Here is an 18,113-nt window from a genome sequence, read left to right as displayed (position 1 = left end):
CACAGAGAAGACAAGTAGTGACTCTGTAGCATCTTACTATACTGATGGACAGTGACTGTAATGGGGTATGTTGTGGGGACTTGATAATGGGGGAATTTACTAACCACAGTGTTGCTCATGTGACTGTATATTAATGATACCAAAATAAAAATAGAAGAAATTAAAAAGTTAAAAAATATAAAACATACCAGTCAACTGCTTACATCCAAAAAAAAAAGTAACTCACACATATCCAAACTCACAGAGAAAATAACCCTTTTAAAAAATGGGTGGAGCATATGAACACACACTTCTGCAAAGGAGAAATTCAGATGGCCAGCAGACACATGAAAAGATGTTCCACATTGCTAATTATCAGGGAAATGCAAATTAAAACCACAATGAGATATCACCTCACACCAGTTAGGATGGCCAACATAGAAAAGACTAGGAACAACAAATGCTGGTAAGGATGTAGACAAATGGTAACCCTCCTACACTGCTGATGAGAAAGGAAGGTTGTTCAACCATTGCGGAAAGCAGTATGGATTTTCCTCAAAATACTAAAAATCAAAACACCATTTGACCCAGATATTCCACTCCTAGGAAGTTACCCAAACAACTTCTCAGATTCAAAAAGACATATGCACCCCTATGTTTACTGCAGCACTATTTACAATAGCCTAGATATGGATGCAATGTTAGTGTCCAGGACAAAAATGGAGTATTAAAGGCAGCCACAGAGAGAAAAAAGGTCACCTACAAAGGAAAACCCATTAGGCTATCTTCAGACTTCTCAACAGAGACCTCACAGGCCAGAAGAGAATGGCATGATATATTTAATGCACTGAAACAGAAGGGCCTTGAATCAAGAATATTGTATCCAGCATAACTATAATTTAAATATGAAGGAGGGATTAAACAAGCAAAAGTTGAGGGAATTTGCCTCCCACAAACCACCTCTACAGGATATTTAAAAGGGACTACTCTAGAAGGAAGCACTCCTAAGGCTAAACAGACATCACCACAGGAAAAAAAAAATCACAGCAAAGAAAGCACAGCAACGAAATACTAACTAAAGGCAAAAAATTAAATCAACTATATACAAAACCAGTCAACGGTAACACAAAAGAGTACAGAATAAAACACCTAACATATAAATAAAGGAAGAGGAAGAATAAGAAGGGAGAGAAATAAAGAATTATCAGACTGTTTAATAGCTTAATAAGAGACTGAAGTTACACAGTTAGATACTAAAGAAGCTAACCTTGAACCTTTGGTAACCACGAATCCAGAGCCTGCAATGGCAATAAGTACATGTCCTTCAATACTCACCCTAAATGTAAATGGACTGAATGTACCAATCAAAAGACACAGAGTAATAGAATGGATAAAAAAGCAAGACCCATCTACATGCTGCTTACAAGAGATGCACTTCAAACCCAAAGACATACACAGACTAAAAGTCAAGGGATGGAAAAAGATATTTCATGCAAACAAGGAGAAAAAAGCAGGTGTTGCAGTATTTGTATCAGACAAAAAGACTTCAAAACGAAGAAAGTAATAAGAGATAAAGAAGAACATTACATAATGATAAAGGGGGCAGTCCAACAAGAGGATATAACCATTATAAATATACATGCACCCAACAGAGGAGCACCAACATATGTGAAACAAATACTAACAGAATTAAAGGAGGAAATTGAATGCAATGCATTCATTTTAAGAGACTTCAACACACCACTTACTCCAAAGGACAGATCCACCAGACAGAAGATAAGTAAAAACACAGAGGCACTGAACAACACACTAGAACAGATGGACCTAACAGACATCTACAGAACTCTACACCCAAAAGCAGCAGGATACACATTCTTCTCAAGTGCACACGGAACATTTTCCAGAATAGACCACATACTAGGCCACAAAAAGATCCTCAGTAAATTCAAAATGATTGAAATTCTACCAACCAACTTCTCAGATCACAAAGGTGTAAAACTAGAAATAAATTGTACAAAGAAAACAAGAAGACTCACAAACACATTCTTCACAAGTGCACATGGAACATTTTCCAGAATAGACCACATACTAGGCCACAAAAAGAGTCTTAGTAATCTCAAGAATATTGAAATTCTACCAACCAACTTCTCACATCACAAACGTAAAAAACTAGAAGTAAATTGTACAAAGAAAACAAAAAAGACTCACAAACACATGGAGGCTTAACAACATGCTCCTAAATAATCAATGGATCAATGACCAAATTAAAACAGAGATCAAGCAATACATGGAGTAAATGACAACAGCACAAAGCCCCAACTTTTGTGGGACGCAGCAAAGGCAGTTCTAAGAGGAAAGTATATAGTAATCCATGCCTATTTAACAAAGAACAATCCCAAATGAATAGCCTAAAGTCACTATCACTGAAACTGGTAAAAGACGAATGAGGCCCAAAGTCAGCAGAAGGAGGTACATAATCAAGATCAGAGAAGAAATAAATAAAATTGAGAAAAATAAAACAATAGAAAAAAATCAATGAAACCAAGAGCTGGTTCTTTGAGAAAATAAACAAAATAGATAAACCCCTGGCCAAATTTAAGAGAAAAACAAAATCTACACACAAAAACAGAATCAGAAACGAGAAAGGAAAAATCATGACAGACCCCACAGAAATACAAAGAATTATTAGAGAATACTATGAAAATCTATATGCTAAAAAACTGGATAACCAAGAAAAAAATGGACTACTTCCTAGAAAAATATAACCTTCCAAGACTGACCCAGGAAAAAACAGAAAACCTAAACAGACCAATTACCAGCAACAAAACTGAATCGGTAATCAAAAAACTACTCAAGAACAAAAAACCCGGTCCAGATGGATTCACCACCGAATTTCATCAGTCATTTAGAGAAGACATAATGCCCATTCTCCTTAAAGTTTTCCAAAAAATAAAAAAGGAGAGAATAGTATCAAATTCATTCTATGAAGCCAGCATCACTCTAATATCAAAACCAGGCAAACACACCACAAAAAAGAAAATTACAGACCAATATCCCTGATGAACATAGATGCAAAAATACTGAACAAAATATTAGCAAATCGAATTCAACAATACATCAAGGGGATCATACACCATGATCAAGTGGGATTCATCTCAGGGATGCAAGGACGGTCCAATACTAGATAATCCATCAACATCATCCACGACATGAACAAAAAGGACAAAAACCACATGCGTTCGACAAAATTCCACATCCTTTCATGATAAAAACTCTCATCAACAAAATGGGTAAAGACAGCAAGTACGTCAACATAATAAAGGCCATATATGACAAATACATACACAACATTATACTTAACAGCAAGAAGCTGAAAGATTTTCACCTAAGATGGGGAACAAAACAGGGATGCCCAATCTCCCCACTGTTATTCAACATAGTTCTGGAGGTCCTAGACATGGCAATCAGACAATACAAAGAAATAAAAGGCATCCAGATTGGTAAGGAAGAAGTCAAACTGTCCCTTTTTGCACATGACATGATATTGTACATAAAAAACCCTAAAGAATCCACTCCAAAACTACTAGAACTAATATGCGAATTCAGCAAACTTGTGGGATACAAAATTAATACACAGAAATCTGTGGCTTTCCTATACACTAATGATGAACTAGCAGAAAGAGAAATCGGGAAAACAATTCCATTCACAGTTGCATCAAAAGAATGAAAAACCTAGGAATAAACCTAACCAAGGAAGTGAAAGACCTATACTCTGAAAACTACAAGACACTCTTAAGAGAAATTAAACAGGACACTAACAAATGGAAACTCATCCCATGCTCTTGGCTAGGAAGAATTAACATTGTCAAAATGGCCATCATGCCTAAAGCAATCCATAGATTCAATGCAATCCCTATCAAAATACCAACAGCATTCTTCAATGAACAGGAACAAATAGTTTTAAAATTCATATGGAACCAAAAAAGACCCAGAATAGCCAAAGCAATCCTGAGAAGGAGGAATAAATTACGGGGGAATCTCACTTACCCACTTCAAGCTCTACTACAAAGCCACAGTAATCAAGACAATTAGGTACTGGCACAAGAACAGACCCACAGACCAGTGGAACAGAATAGAGTCCACATATTAACCCAAACATATATGGTCAATTAATATATGATAAAGGAGCCATGAACATACAATGGGGAAATGACAGCCTCTTCAAGAGACGGTGCTGGCAAAACTGGACAGCTACATGTAAGAGAATGAAACTGGATCACTGTCTAACCCCATGCACAAAAGTAACCTTGAAATGTATCAAGGACCTGTATGTAAGTCACGAAACCATAAAACTCTTAGAAAAAAATATAGGCAAAAATCTCTTGGACATAAACATGAGCAACTTCTTAATGAACATATCTCCCTGGCAAGGGAAACAAAAGCAAAAATGGACAAGTGGGACTATATCAAACTAAAAAGCTTCTGTACAACAAAGGACACCATCAGTAGAAGAAAAAGACATCATACAGTATCAGAGAATATATTCATAAATGACATATCCGATAAGGGGTTGACATGCAAATTATATAAAGAGCTCATGCTCCTCAACAAATAAAACAAATAAGCCAATTAAAAAATGGGCAGAGGCGCTGAACAGACACTTCTCCAAAGGAAAAATTCCGATGGGGAACAGGCACATGAAAAGATGCTCCACATTGCTAATCATCAGAGAAATGCAAATTAAAACCACAATGAGATATGACCTCACACCAGTTAGGATGGCCAACCTCCAAAAGACAAACAACAACAAATGTTGGCAAGGATGTGGAGAAAGGGGTACCCTCCTACACTGCTGGTGGGAATGTAAATTAGTTCAACCATTGTGGAAAGCAGTATGGTGGTTCCTCAAAAAACTCAAAATAGAAATACCATTTGACCCAGGAATTCCACTCCTAGGAATTTACCCAAAGAATGCAGAGGTCCAGTTTGAAAAAGACATATGCACCCCTATATAATACCACAGCACTATTTACAATAGCCAAGACATGGAAGCAACCTAAGTGTCCATCAGTAGATGAATGGATAAAGAAGATGTGGTATATATACACAATGGAATATTATTCAGCCATAAGAATAAAACAAATCCTACCATTTGCAATTACATGGATGGAGCTAGAGTGTATTATGCTCAGTGAAATAAGCCAGGTGGAGAAAGACAAGTATCAAATGATTTCACTCATCTGTGGAGTACAAGAACAAAGAAAAAACTGAAGGAACAAAACAGCAGCATACTCACAGATTCCCAAGAATGGACTAACAGTTACCAAAGGGAAAGAGACTGGGAAGGATGGGTGGGAAGGGAGGGATAGAGGGAAAAAGGGGCATTACATTTAGCACACATAATGTAGTGGGAGTTGGGGGGAACACAGGCAGTATATACAGAGAAGACAAGTAATGATTCTATAGCACCTTACTATGCTGATGGACAGTGACTGTAATGGGATATGTGGGGGGGGCTTGATGATGGGAGGAGTCTAGTAAACATAATGTTACTCATGTAATTGTACATTAATGAAACCAAAATAAATTTTTTAAAAAAGAAAAAGGAACAAAACAGCAGTAGACTCAGACACTGGGAAGTGAGTCATCATGGGGGAGGGGCTTGGGTGGGTGGGTGGCATAAAGAGGCAAAAAATATTCAGTCATAATATAAGTTCGTCACAGGGATGGTAGTACAGCACGGAGAATAGAGCCAATGATTCTGTAACATCTTTCTATGTTGACATATAGTAAGTGTATTAATGATGATGCGGATTTAATATTACTGGTGATCCAGTGAGTCACCGGTTACAGTGAGTAACCGGTGACCCACTGTGTTGTACGTCTGAAACCAATATAAGATTGTATATCAATGATACTCCAATAAAACATAAATTAAAAAAAAAAGACAGCCCTGCTGCCCCCAGTTACGGGGAGACAGCGTTGCCCAGCACCCTGCCCCACACCCTTCCCCCATCCGAGTCGCGCACCTCCTTCCGTCAGTGATGCCTGTGCTGACTGCACTGGGTGTGCACATTCTATCTCACTGCTATGCCAACAAGTAGTGAAACTATAGTTTTGTTCATGCACAATCTTTCTTTTTAAAATGATTGTAGTCTCACACAGTAAGAGTGAACACAGAGCACACACTCCTCACCATGTTACCCAGCAGCATCTTCCGGCAGCACTGGAGCAGCCAGGACACAGGCTGCACAGTCAGTTACAGAACACTTGGTCCCCCACGACTCATTTACAGGCCCTCAGCCCCTCCGTGACCCCTAGCATGCCTTAGCCTTGTCTCTAGTTAAATAAGTCATCATTTCAACAATGTTACACAAAGAGAATCACACAGGTGCAGCCTGTGAGAACTGACTTCTTGTACTCAGCTGGGCATTCCTGCAGGTCCTAGGATGACTCAATAATTCAGTCCTTTTTAGGGCTGAGTGGTGCTCGGTGGTACCTATTTACCCATTGAATGACATTTCGGTTGTTTCTAACTTTTGGGTATTACAAATTAAACTGCTTGGAAGGTACCAGTCTTTGCATCAACATAAGTTTTCATTTCTCTGGGATACATGCCCAGGAGCACAACTGCCAGGTGGTATGGTCGCTATATGTGTAGTTTTTAAGCAACAGCCAAAGTGTCTTCCTGGGTGGCCACATAGCCCCCAGACCCACTGCATGCAGCGCTCTCAGCCATCCTGATCGCAGGGGTGATGTCTCACGGTAGTTCTGACTGCATTTCTCTGGCCCAGCAATGTTCTTTTTGTGTGCTTGCCTGCCATGATCATGCACTCCAGTGAGATGCCTGAGTCTTTTGCCCATGTTCTAACTGGACTGCCTGTCTTGCCCCATGAGCTGTGAGAGCTCTTTATGTCCCAACAATGTTCCTTTGGCAGACATGTGATCTGGGGGCTTTTCCCAGGCTCTACCTTGTCTTTCCACCCTCCAAACAGCATCTCCTGCAGGGTAAAAGTTTTAATTTCATGAAATCCAGTTTATCAATGTTTCCTTTTCTTGGGCACCAAATCTAAGAATTCTGCCTAACCCTATATCCTAAACATCTTCCATTTTTTTCTAAAATGTTATAGTTCTATATTTTACCTTTACATTCATCACCAATTTAGATTAATTTCTGCATAAGGTGTGGACTTTAGGGTGAAGCTCATTTTTCTCTGTGGTGTCCAATGGCTCCAGCAGTGTGTTGACAAGACCATCCCTCCACGGAACTGTGTTCTCACCACTGTAAGAACCCCAGCAGGTCACGGGTGTGGGTGTTCTGGGGCTCACAGGTCTTTCCGTCAGTCCCTCTGCTGCTGTAGCACTAAAGCACACCTTGGAATCAGGGAGACTGATTCCTCATGGCACTCTTGTCCAGAAATGTTCCAGCTCCTCTACTTCTTTTGCCTTCCACATGAATCTTAGCATAGCCATGTTGGTGTGTACAAAGCATCTTGGCTGGCCCAGAAAGGGCTCGTCTGCACTGAGCAGCTTCCAGGAGGGGCACTGGGAGGCTTCTGCTGGGGTCCCCCTTGGGCATACACCTAAGTGGATCCTCTTGAAGCCATTATAAGTGGTAGTGCCTTTTTTATTTTGATGCCCACATATTCACTGCCCACACATGGTTCCTATTTTTCTGAGTTTTATTGTGACTAGCTGTTGAATTTTGTGAAATGCTTTTCCTGTACCAGTTGAGATGATCGTGTATTATCTCTCCCTTAGCCTGTTGATATGATGGATTACCTTTCCAAATACTGAGCCAGTCCTGCATTCCCATGGCCACAGTACGTAACTTTTTCAGGTTCTCAATTCCATGGCTATTGTTTTGTTAGATTCCTGTCTATGCTCTTGTCTGTACCTGTTCCACACTGCCTTGGCAGCAGGTAACATCACCCTCACACACGCAGCTGGAAAGTGTTGCCAGTCCTTCTATTTTCCTGGAAGAGATTATGCAGAATTGGTGTTAATTCTTTAAACATTTGATAGAACTCTCCAGCAGAAGAATCTGGGCCGACAGACTTTTGGAATCAGAATTTTCAAATTAGATATTGCACTTCTGCACTAGGTGCAGGGCCATTCCAATCCCCTCTTCCACCAGGTGGTGTGTAGCAGCCTGGGCTCCTGGAGGAACCAGGTGTGCATGCAGGGTGCACCAGGATATACTTGGTATTTGCGGCTGGCCGGAAGGCCTCAAGAATGCTACACCCCCTTCCAGCCCCGTGGCTCCTGAGAAATCTGCTGCCATTCTGATGGTTCCTCCCATGGATGCATCCTTTCCCGCTGCCCTCAGGACAGTCTTTCCTTCCCTCAGGTGTCACATGCTGGGCCCTGGGCAGCCTGCCAGGTCGACCCATTTGTTGGGTGCTCAGTTCTTCATCTTTGCTGTGGTCTGTTGCCAGATCAGTGAGGTTTCAACCATGACACCTTTGAACAGTTCTTCAGGCCCTCTCATGATTCAGACAACATAAACGTTAGACAGTTTGTTCTTGTCCCATGAAGAGGGAGTGGGCGACACACTACTGCTACCAGGAGTTGGAGGCCTGGGCCCACTGGCCTCTCACAAGGTCCTGACACACAGTCCCACCCGGGCTTCATCACGGGTGCTCCCTCTCTGGGGTGGGTGCTGGTCCCCACTCAGCCTTTGCTGCAGAGGTTAGGCCACAGGTTTCCTGTCCCAGGTGGAGCTCAGCAAGTATGGTTATACAGTTTCTGTCTAGCTAGGCCTTCCCTTTCCTGGTCTTTTGGCCATAAGGAGCCACTTTGGTTAGGGTTTTGTCTGCACCTGTGGTCACTCCTGGTTGCCGGGTCTTCAGCTCCAGGCCTGAGATACGTGAGGAGAAAGGAAAACTGGAGTGCACCACCAGGCGGCTCCCTGTCCCCAGGTCCCAGCTGGCCTGCTGCTCTGGCCTCTGAGTCCCGTCGGGGTGGCTGCATATGCACCACCCAGGGTTTGCAGCCATACTAGTGGAACGAATAGGGCAAGGTGCACACACGTCTTGCTGGGAGCATGCTGGGTTCCCACCTGACTCTTCCCTGCTTCATGTGCCCCCTCCCCTGCCCTGCCCCACTCTCCAGCTCCTCACTTCAGCAGCCTCTGCACAGCTGCTATTTCACTCACATTGCTTCTTGTGTTTGTCTTGGGCTCCATTTTCCCGTTACAGCTTTCCTCCAGTGTGTACTGATCCTCGGCTGCTGTGACAGACTGCACAGGCTGCTGGGTACCCAAGTCAGTGTGAAGGCAGCACTCCCATGGGCAGCTCATCTCCCCATACAGCACCCCTGGAGGGCCTCCTCATGGGACAGGTCCAGCGCAGGCCTCTGGGCGCTTGGCAGGGACGGGGTGGGACTCTCTCCACTGTGCAGAATTTTGATTCAATTTTCCTTGTCTTCACTCTGGGTCCCCCACCACCTCCCTGCCAGGTGTCCCCACATCCAAGCCTCCCTAGTCTCATGTCTCTACCAGGAACCCTCTCATCTGGCTGCCAGGTAAGGGTGGAAAACCCTCCCAAGGACCCAAACTGCCCACACATGTCCTTGCCCCCAGGGACTCTGCCCAGCCCTATTGCCCCCCTCCCACCACTCCCACTGTCCCCCCCCAGGACCTCAACTCCCTTCCACCACCCCCCATTCTTGGTTCCCTCCCCAAGTTCACAACCTTCATGCTTTCCCATCCCCTCTGACCTGGTGACTTTGCCCTTTTTATTAACTCATTTTCACTGCAGTGTTGGGGGGAAGGACCAAAAATGCACAGGTGCATGTCACACTTATTTGGGACATAGGCTTCAGCAGGATTCAGGAGGCCCGCGTCCTGGGCTGTGACAGTGACCCACAGAACAGCAGAGCCTTAATGCTGGAGCACAGCACATGGCCTTCCAGAGAAGAGAGGAAGCCTGTGATGAAGGAAGAGCCAGGAAAGGGGTGGGAAGAGGGGCTTCAGCACAGCAGACGGGGCAAAATTGGGGGCCAGGTGCCACATGCTCACCTTCACCTCCTTCTCGATGTAGTCGCTCAGCAGCGTGTCGGGCTCCACACGCTCCGGCAGGGCTAGTAGCACCGTGTGCAGAGGACGTCTCTCCGCAGCCTTCTCCTGAGCTTTCTTATCTCTACTCTTCTCGCCTTTAAGGAACACCCGCTTAAATGGTGACACGATTCCAGGCTGCAAACAGAAACAGCAACGGTTGGACTGCAGGTTCACAAGTGTGACGTGGCTGGTGAAGCCAAAGCCACACCATCCCCAGGCAGCCGGGCAGAGCCCAAAAATGCACAGGCCATGCCCACACACTGCTTGGGCACCAAGGGGCTTGTCCTGCCCCTGCTCATGGACACAGACAAGGTCCAGGGCAAATTCTCAAGACAAGTAACCCCAGTGGTCAAGAAGAGAGCAGACATGGGAAGACTCCCCACAGAGGACAAAAATGCGGTCCTCTAAGGGTCTCTGGGGGGACGGGGGCATGGCCAGTGCTGTAGCATCAACAAAGTCTGCATTCTCCTTGCCAGCCAGTGCCTGGGCTCCTGCACACCTGAGTTGGGGTCCAGAAGGTCCCAAAGGCCAATCCTACAATCAAAGTAAACCTACAGAGCAAGGGCAAGGGGGTCAGAGAGGATAAGATACAGGCTGGCACATGAGCCCCGGGAAAGGCCTGGATTTCCTCCACCATAACTCCACAGCTAAGTCATCCCAGATGTGGCCAGACAGTCCTGCTGCAGTCCTTGGCACAGACACATGGGCCACTGTCTCCAGTCCACCCAAAGGAACACAAGGCCGAAGCCAGACACCACCCAGCAGCCTCGGCAGGGGCGCCACACAGGACGTGAGCCCCAGCCAATGACCGCACAAGCCACCTTCAATCCTCCTAACTCTCAAGCCCACTTACCTGACCAGGCACCCAGCACTACTGAGGGCAGCCAGAGGCTAGCTCAGACCAGTACACATGCCAACAGGTAACACAGCCACCACCAGACACCGAATAAAAAGCCCTCATGGCTGTTTCTCCTCTACCTGGGACAGACTCGGCCATGCACATGTCCATGCCAAATGGCCCCCTCTGACCCATAGTGCAGCAGCACAGCAAGCCCCACCAGGCGACCCCAGTCCTGACCCCACTGCCTGCGGCTGCCTTCTCACCTCTTCTTGGCCAACACACCACAAGGAGACACCTGACCCTGGGCCCTGGGATGCCTGGCTTTTATTCCACTGACCTTCCAAACTGTTATGGCAGGCCCTTCCTCACCAGGGCCCCCTCACTCACCGGGGTCACCCCTCCCACCCCTGGACCCAGGTTCCCCCTGCCTCACCCAGGGAATCCCTCCTTCACTCAGGGTTCCCCCTCCTTCACCCTCACTGGGGTGCTGCCTCCTGGACCCAGGTCCCCACTCCATTACCCAGGGCCCCCCTCCCACCCCCAGGGTCTCCCTCCATCACCTGGGGTACCCCTGCCCTCACCTGAAGCCCCCCACACACTGGCCCCCAACTCCTCTGTAACATGAAGTCTCATCACACCAAGTGTTTAAGGATGAGGCTACTTCCACGTACAGCTGCTCAGCTATCGGCAGAGATGAGATAAGGGGTGTCACCTGTGAGTGTCACAGGCATACAGGTGAGCAGAGAGCTTCCTGGAGGAGGCATGGCCCCATCTGTCCTGCTTTGTCCTCCATGCTGGGAACCTGCAGCTCCAGCAGGACCTAAGGAAGCAGTAGCTAGACCCCCAGGTGGCTGGGCAGTTGCCATGTGGGGTCTGAGTGGGGAGACCATGGTTTTGGCAGACAAGCACGAACAGCAAGCTGTTGAGAACAATTCTGAAAGTGTAGTATTGCAAACATGATGACTCAGCATCCCCAGGCAGGCCATCTGGACCATGGCTGCTCCTGGGTGGCATCCCAGTGACTTCAACTGCCTTCTGCTCCTCTTCAGTGTAGCCGCTCAGAGAGGCCTCATTCCTGTCCCATGCTAGGCACTGTCGAGGGCAGCAGACTGCTAAGCCTAAGGCATGGACAAATAACCTGAGCTCCAGAAGATCCCAACCTCCACAGATGCAGGTCATCTGAAGTTGGCCCAAGTGTGCAGATGTTACCACAGCACATCTACCAGGTGACCCCACAAAGTTCACCCTCCTGAGTCACCCAATGGGGGCCCAGGTGGAGGCTCACTGAAGCTGTCATGCAGGCAGACAGCTCAGCTCACCTGTTTATTCTGCTACCCCATTCATTACTGCTCCAAACCTGGGAGCGACAGGAAATCAACTCTGACAAGAGACCTGCCAAGCTCAGCCTGCCACCACAAAGCCCAGGCCAACCCACCAGGTACCAGGCTGCACGCACCCCTTGCTATTATGTTCATGTTGAGGTCCAGGTCATAAAATTACAGTCTGCCCACAGAACTAGTGTTGGGAAGGACTCCAGGCCCAAGTACTGCCACCTACCCTAAAGAAAAAACTTCTGTGCGAGGGTGAGCACCACCATGTGGCCCCTGCAGGCCATGGAAAATAGGACCACCCCATACAGACACCGCCTCCCACCTGAGGGCTGCCTCTCTTGGGCTGAGCTCACCCCACCTTCCTCTGGCTTTACTTCTTGGGACCCAGCACCCTACTGGGAGGAGTGAGAATTGGCTATCCAATGTTTGTTTGGTGCTTATGTTGGGCATCAAGAAGGCCCTGTCGGTGAATGAGACCGAATTCCTACCCTCAGGGGGCCACAGTCATTCTGGGAAATAAGCCCAAAGAAGATGAACAAGAACTAAATAAATACACAATGAAAACCACTAGCCAGGTGACTCAAAGGTGTGCTTCAGCGCCAAACTGCCCTGTGTTTAAAAGGTGCCACCCTGGCAACACAGCACAGACCCATGATAAACTGCAGTGCTGTCCTCCACTGCTCACAGTCAGCCAAGCCTCACCTACAACACCTGCATGAACACCAAACCCCACTGGAATGTCTGGGAGCAGGCAGCTTCCCGGCCTTGGTTCTTGGCCTTGACATACATCATCCTGCAGCTTTTTCCAGCCCCTCACCTGTTTCAGTGCACAATGGAGGCTGCTTCTCTGCCTGAGGACCATGGCACTGCACTGGTGTGCCCCACTCCTGCTGCAGCGGGGAAGCAGCACTCTGGAAGCTTCAGATAGCAAACGTGGGGACCCTCAGCCTTCTGAGAAGCACGATGAACAAGAGGGCACTCGTTTTGAACTGATGCTGCTTTTCAATGTGAAAAAGGAGGATCGTTTCAAAACAATAAACTGAGAAACACTTGAGGAAATTTTGACACACAGTCAGGACTCCAGTACGCAAGTGCGTCCCCTTCAACTTCCTGGGTGCCATCCAGATCAACAGTTTTAAAAGTGGGTTCAGAGACTGGCTTAATGATGGCGGTGTGAGAAGTGAGACAGAAACCTCCTCCCAAACCCACATATAATATGAAAATATAGCAAATACAATGAATCCTGAAAGAGCAACTGGAAAGAAGACTATGACAGACTGCCTACATCTGGAGTAAAGAGAAGACTTCATGGAAATGGGTGAAGTAGCAAATCCATGATCCAGTGGGACTGAAGCCCTTCCCTCACCCCCAGCTAACCAGCAGGAAGAAGAGAAACAGAGCAGAGAGAGGGTAGAAGCCAAGAACTGCTGAACACCCATCACTAGAGATCTGCTCCGGGAGCATGAACCCACATTACATGGTGCTCTGGAGATAAGATAGGTTGGAAAGCAAAGACAGCCAGAATATTTGGAGAGACTGAGATTCCAGTCACTGGTAAAGAACAGTTACCCACAACCAGCCACTACAGGACAAAAGAAAGGTGGGTACTTTGAACGACTTCCCAAAAGCAAGAGGGCTGCTAAAGGGGCAAGTATTACACAAAGCTTCCTGCTGGGGAGAAAGGACAGGTGGACAAAATTGTCCTGACACACTCAGCCCAGCAGCTTCGGAAATTTCAGGAGCTTCCGGCGCTCCGTCCCTGTGGCTGGTGATGTGCACCAAGGCCTCCCATGGTGATATGCAGCTTGCAGCTCCTTCCTCCCAGCCAGCACCAGTTCACCAGCACTGCTCACCTGAGACCCCCGCCATTGCTCCAGGTGCTGGGTAGCTAGAGAGAGTAGAGCATCTTGGCACAAGAGGGCGCTGCCTACACAAAGCTATTATTCCAGAGTGATCAATACAAACATTAAACGGCATATTTTGGAAGATGCAAGATGGTGGCATGAGAGGTAAGACAGAGAAATCCTCCCAAAACTACACATAGTGTGAAAATATAGTTAACACAACTAGCCCTGAAACAGCAACAGGAAAGAAGGCTGCACCAGACTGCACACAGACCTCACGAACAGAGCAGTCCTCACGAAACAGGGTAACATACCAAAGCCTTGATACGGCGAGACCCAAGCCCTTCCTCCACCCCAGCTCACCAGTGGAAGAGAAACAGACCGGGGAGTGGGTGGAAGACTAAGACGGCTGAACACCCAGCCCTGGAGGTCTGCTTTGGAGCACAAACCTGCATTATGTGGTGCTCTGGAGGTTGGTGGGGTTGGGGAGCTGGGAAACGCAGAGTGCTTGAGAGACTGAGATGCCGGCCATTTGTGGAGGACAGAGATCCACATCGGGCTGCTCTGGGACAAAGGAAAGGCAGGCAGTCCGAGAGGCTTCCTAGCAGCAAGAGGGCTGCTGAAGTGGCGGGATTTGCACAGAGCTTCCTACACGGGAGAAGGGATAGGTGGAAAAGGTTGTCTGGGCACACTCTGCCTAGCATGATGGGAACTTTGAGGAGCTTCAGGCGCTCCATCCCCCTGGCTGCCTACTCAGCTCCGAGGACCCCCACTGTGACATGCAGCCTACTGCACCTTCCTCCTGGTTGGCCGGCACTTGCTCACAAACTGGCAGTCACTGCTCTGGCATCAGGCCACCCAGAGGGATGCCCCACCTACAACAGATAGAAACACCAAGCACACAGGCTTGCAAGTGTGTGGTCAGCCCACTGGCTCTGATACTGGAGAAAGGCACTGCAGCTGGGAATCAGGTAACAGCTCTTTCCTCCCCACAGGCACCAGCAGTGCTCCCCTATGACCACCAACCTCACTCTAGCAGCTGAGAAGCTCCAGAGACTAGTGCTTCCGGAACTAGAGGGCACCACATAGAATTATGAAACGTCAAAGGAACCTGGTTCAGACGAAAACCCCAGAAAAAAGGCTAAATAAAACTGAACTCACCAATCCTCCTGAAAGTGAGTTCAAAATAAAAATCACAAACATGCTCATGGAGTTACAGAAAAATAGTCAGGAACTCATGGGCAAATTTAAGATGGAGATTCAATAATAAATAAATTCCATACCTGAAATGAAACATACAATGGAGGGATTTAAAGCAGATTAGAAGGAGTAGAAGAGACGGTAAATGGAATAGAAATTAGAGAAGAGGAATACAAAGAAGCTGAGGCACAGAGAGAAAAAAGGATCTTTAAGAATGAAAGAATACTGAGAGAACTGTGTGACCAATCCAAATGGAACAATACTCGCATTACAGGGGTTCCAGAAGAAGGAGAGAAAAAGGAATAGAAAGCGTTATTGAGGAGGTAATTGCTGAAAACTTCCCCAGTTTGGGGAAGGAGATAGTCTCTCAAGCCATGGAGGTGCACAGATCTCCCAACACAAGGGACCCAAGGAAGACAATATCAAGATATATAATAATTAAAATTGCCAAGGTCAGGATAAAGACAGACTTTCAGAGGCAGCTAGAGAGAGAAAAAATATCATATACAAAGGAAAACCCATCAGGTTATCATCACATTTCTCAACAGAAACCTTACAGGCCAGAAGGGAGTGGCATGATATATTTAATGCAATGAAGCACAAAGGCCTTGAACCAAGAATACTCTACCCAGCAAGGTTGTCATTTAAATTTGAAGGAGGGATTAAACAATTTTCAGATAAACAAAAGCTGAGAGAATTTACCTCCCACAAACCACCTCTACAGAGCATTTTGGAGGGACTGCTATACATGGAAGTATTCCTAAGGCTACATAGATGTCACCAGGGGAAACACAACCACAGCAAAGTAGAACAATTAATTACTAAGCAGATGGAAAATCAAATCAACTACCCCTAACATCAATCAAGGGATGGACAAAAGTGCAGAATATGATACATAACATATAAAGGAGGAGGAAGGAAAAGGAGAAAAAAGAACCTTTAGGTTGTGTTTGTAATACCATATGAAATTAGGTAAATTAGACTGTTAGATAGTAAGGGAATTACCCTTGAACCTTTGGTAATCACAAATCTAAAGCCTGCAATGGCAATAACTACATACCTATTGATAATCACCCTAAATGTAAATGGTCTGAATGCACCAATCAAAAGACATAGAGTCACTGAATGGATAAAAAACAAGACCCGTCTATATGCTGCCTACAAGACACTCACTTCAAACAAAAGACATACACAGACCAAAAGTAAAGGTATGGAAAAAGATATCTCATGCAACTAATAGGGAGAAAAACAGGAGGTGATGCAGAACTTTTATCATACAAAATAGACTTCAAAACAAAGAAAGCAACAAGAGACAAAGAAGGACATTACATAATGATAAAGGGGACAGTGCAAAAAGAGGATATAATCATTATAAATATACAGGAACCCGACACAGGATCACCCACATATGTAAAACAAATACTAACAGAATTAAACAGGGAAATAGAATGCAATGCATTCATTTTAGGAGACATCAACACACCACTCACTCCAAAGGACACATCAACTAGACAGAAAATAAGTAGAGACAGAGGGACAGAACAATGTATTAGAACACACACACCTAATGGACATCTACAGAAAACTTCATCCAAAGGCAACAGGACACACATTTTTCTCAAGTGCACATGGAACATTTTCAAGAATAGATGATATGCTAAACCACAAAAAGAGCCTCAGTAAATTCAAAAAGATTGAAATTGTACCAACTAGCTTCTAAGATGACAAACGTGTGAAACTAGAAATAAATTACACAGAGGAAAAAGAAAAAGCACACAAACACAAACACAAACACAAGGAGGCTTAATAACATGCTCCTAAATAATCAACGGATCAATGAGCAAATAAAAATACAGATCAAGCAATATATGGAGACAAATGACAACAATAATTCAACAACACAAAAATCTGTGGGATGCAGAGTAGGCCATGCTAAGAGGGAACTATATTGCAATACAGGCCTACCTAACTAAGGAAAGAAGAACAATCCCATATGAAGAGTCCAAACTCACAGTTTACAAAACTAGAAAAGGCAGAACAAATGAGGCCCAAAGTTAGTAAAGTAGGGACATAACAAAGATTAAATCAGAAATAAACAAAATCGAGAAGAACAAAACAAGAGAAAGAATCAATGAAAGCAGGAGCTGGTTCGAGAAAATAAACAAAATGGATAAATTCCTAGACAGACTTATCAAGAAAAAAAGAGAGTCCACAGTCATAAACAGAATCACAACAGAGAAAGGAAAAATCACTATGGACACCACAGAAATACAAAGAATTATGAGAGAATACTATAAAAAGTATACGCTAGGAGGGATCACAGGAAGATGGCAGCGTGAGTACTTCAGAGTAAATCTCCTCCCCAAAACATATATATTTATGAAAATACAATAAATACAGCTATTCCTAAAAGAGACACCAGTGGATGCAGTATAACAACCAGAATACATCTACATCTGTGAGAACTCGACATCACACGAAGGGGTAAGATACAAGCTGCAGCCAGGTGGGACCCGAACGCTCCCCCACCCCAAAACCTGGCGGGAAGAAAGGAGTCGGAACGGGGAGGGAGTGAAAGCCCAGGAATGCTAAATAACGAGCTCTAGAAATCCGCACCCGGAACACAGACACAAGGGGCATGGGGTGCTGGATATTAGAGAAAAGGAAAAGCAAAACCCGTGGGCAGGTCCCCGCAACCGGAGCCCCTGAGACAAAAGAAAAGCGAGTGCTTTCTGCAAGTCTTAAAGAGACAGGGACCCCATTGCTGGATGAAGTTGTCACAGCACACACAGCCAGCAGCTGGGAATCCCGGGGAAACTTAGGCGCCCTAAAACCTGGGAGGCAGTGCAGCTCTGAAG

At 45.6% G+C, this 18,113-nt stretch overlaps 1 protein-coding gene across 3 annotated transcripts in view; it reads right to left on the bottom strand.

The window, feature by feature from the left end:
* Window positions 1–18,113, bottom strand: part of CCM2 (CCM2 scaffold protein) — a 135,179-nt gene that overhangs the window by 70,376 nt on the left and 46,690 nt on the right. For all 3 annotated transcript variants that reach the window (XM_036910321.2, XM_036910322.2, XM_057505307.1), the window contains exon 2: window positions 10,001–10,174. In XM_036910321.2, coding sequence (XP_036766216.1) covers window positions 10,001–10,174 — 174 coding nt within the window. The remainder of the gene's footprint in view (window positions 1–10,000; window positions 10,175–18,113) is intronic.

The sequence above is a fragment of the Manis pentadactyla genome, chromosome 7 (assembly GCF_030020395.1).
Source record: "Manis pentadactyla isolate mManPen7 chromosome 7, mManPen7.hap1, whole genome shotgun sequence".
NCBI classification, from domain to species: Eukaryota; Metazoa; Chordata; class Mammalia; order Pholidota; family Manidae; genus Manis; species Manis pentadactyla.
Note: the sequence above shows the minus strand (reverse complement) of the source record. Positions and strands in the feature narration are given on the sequence as shown.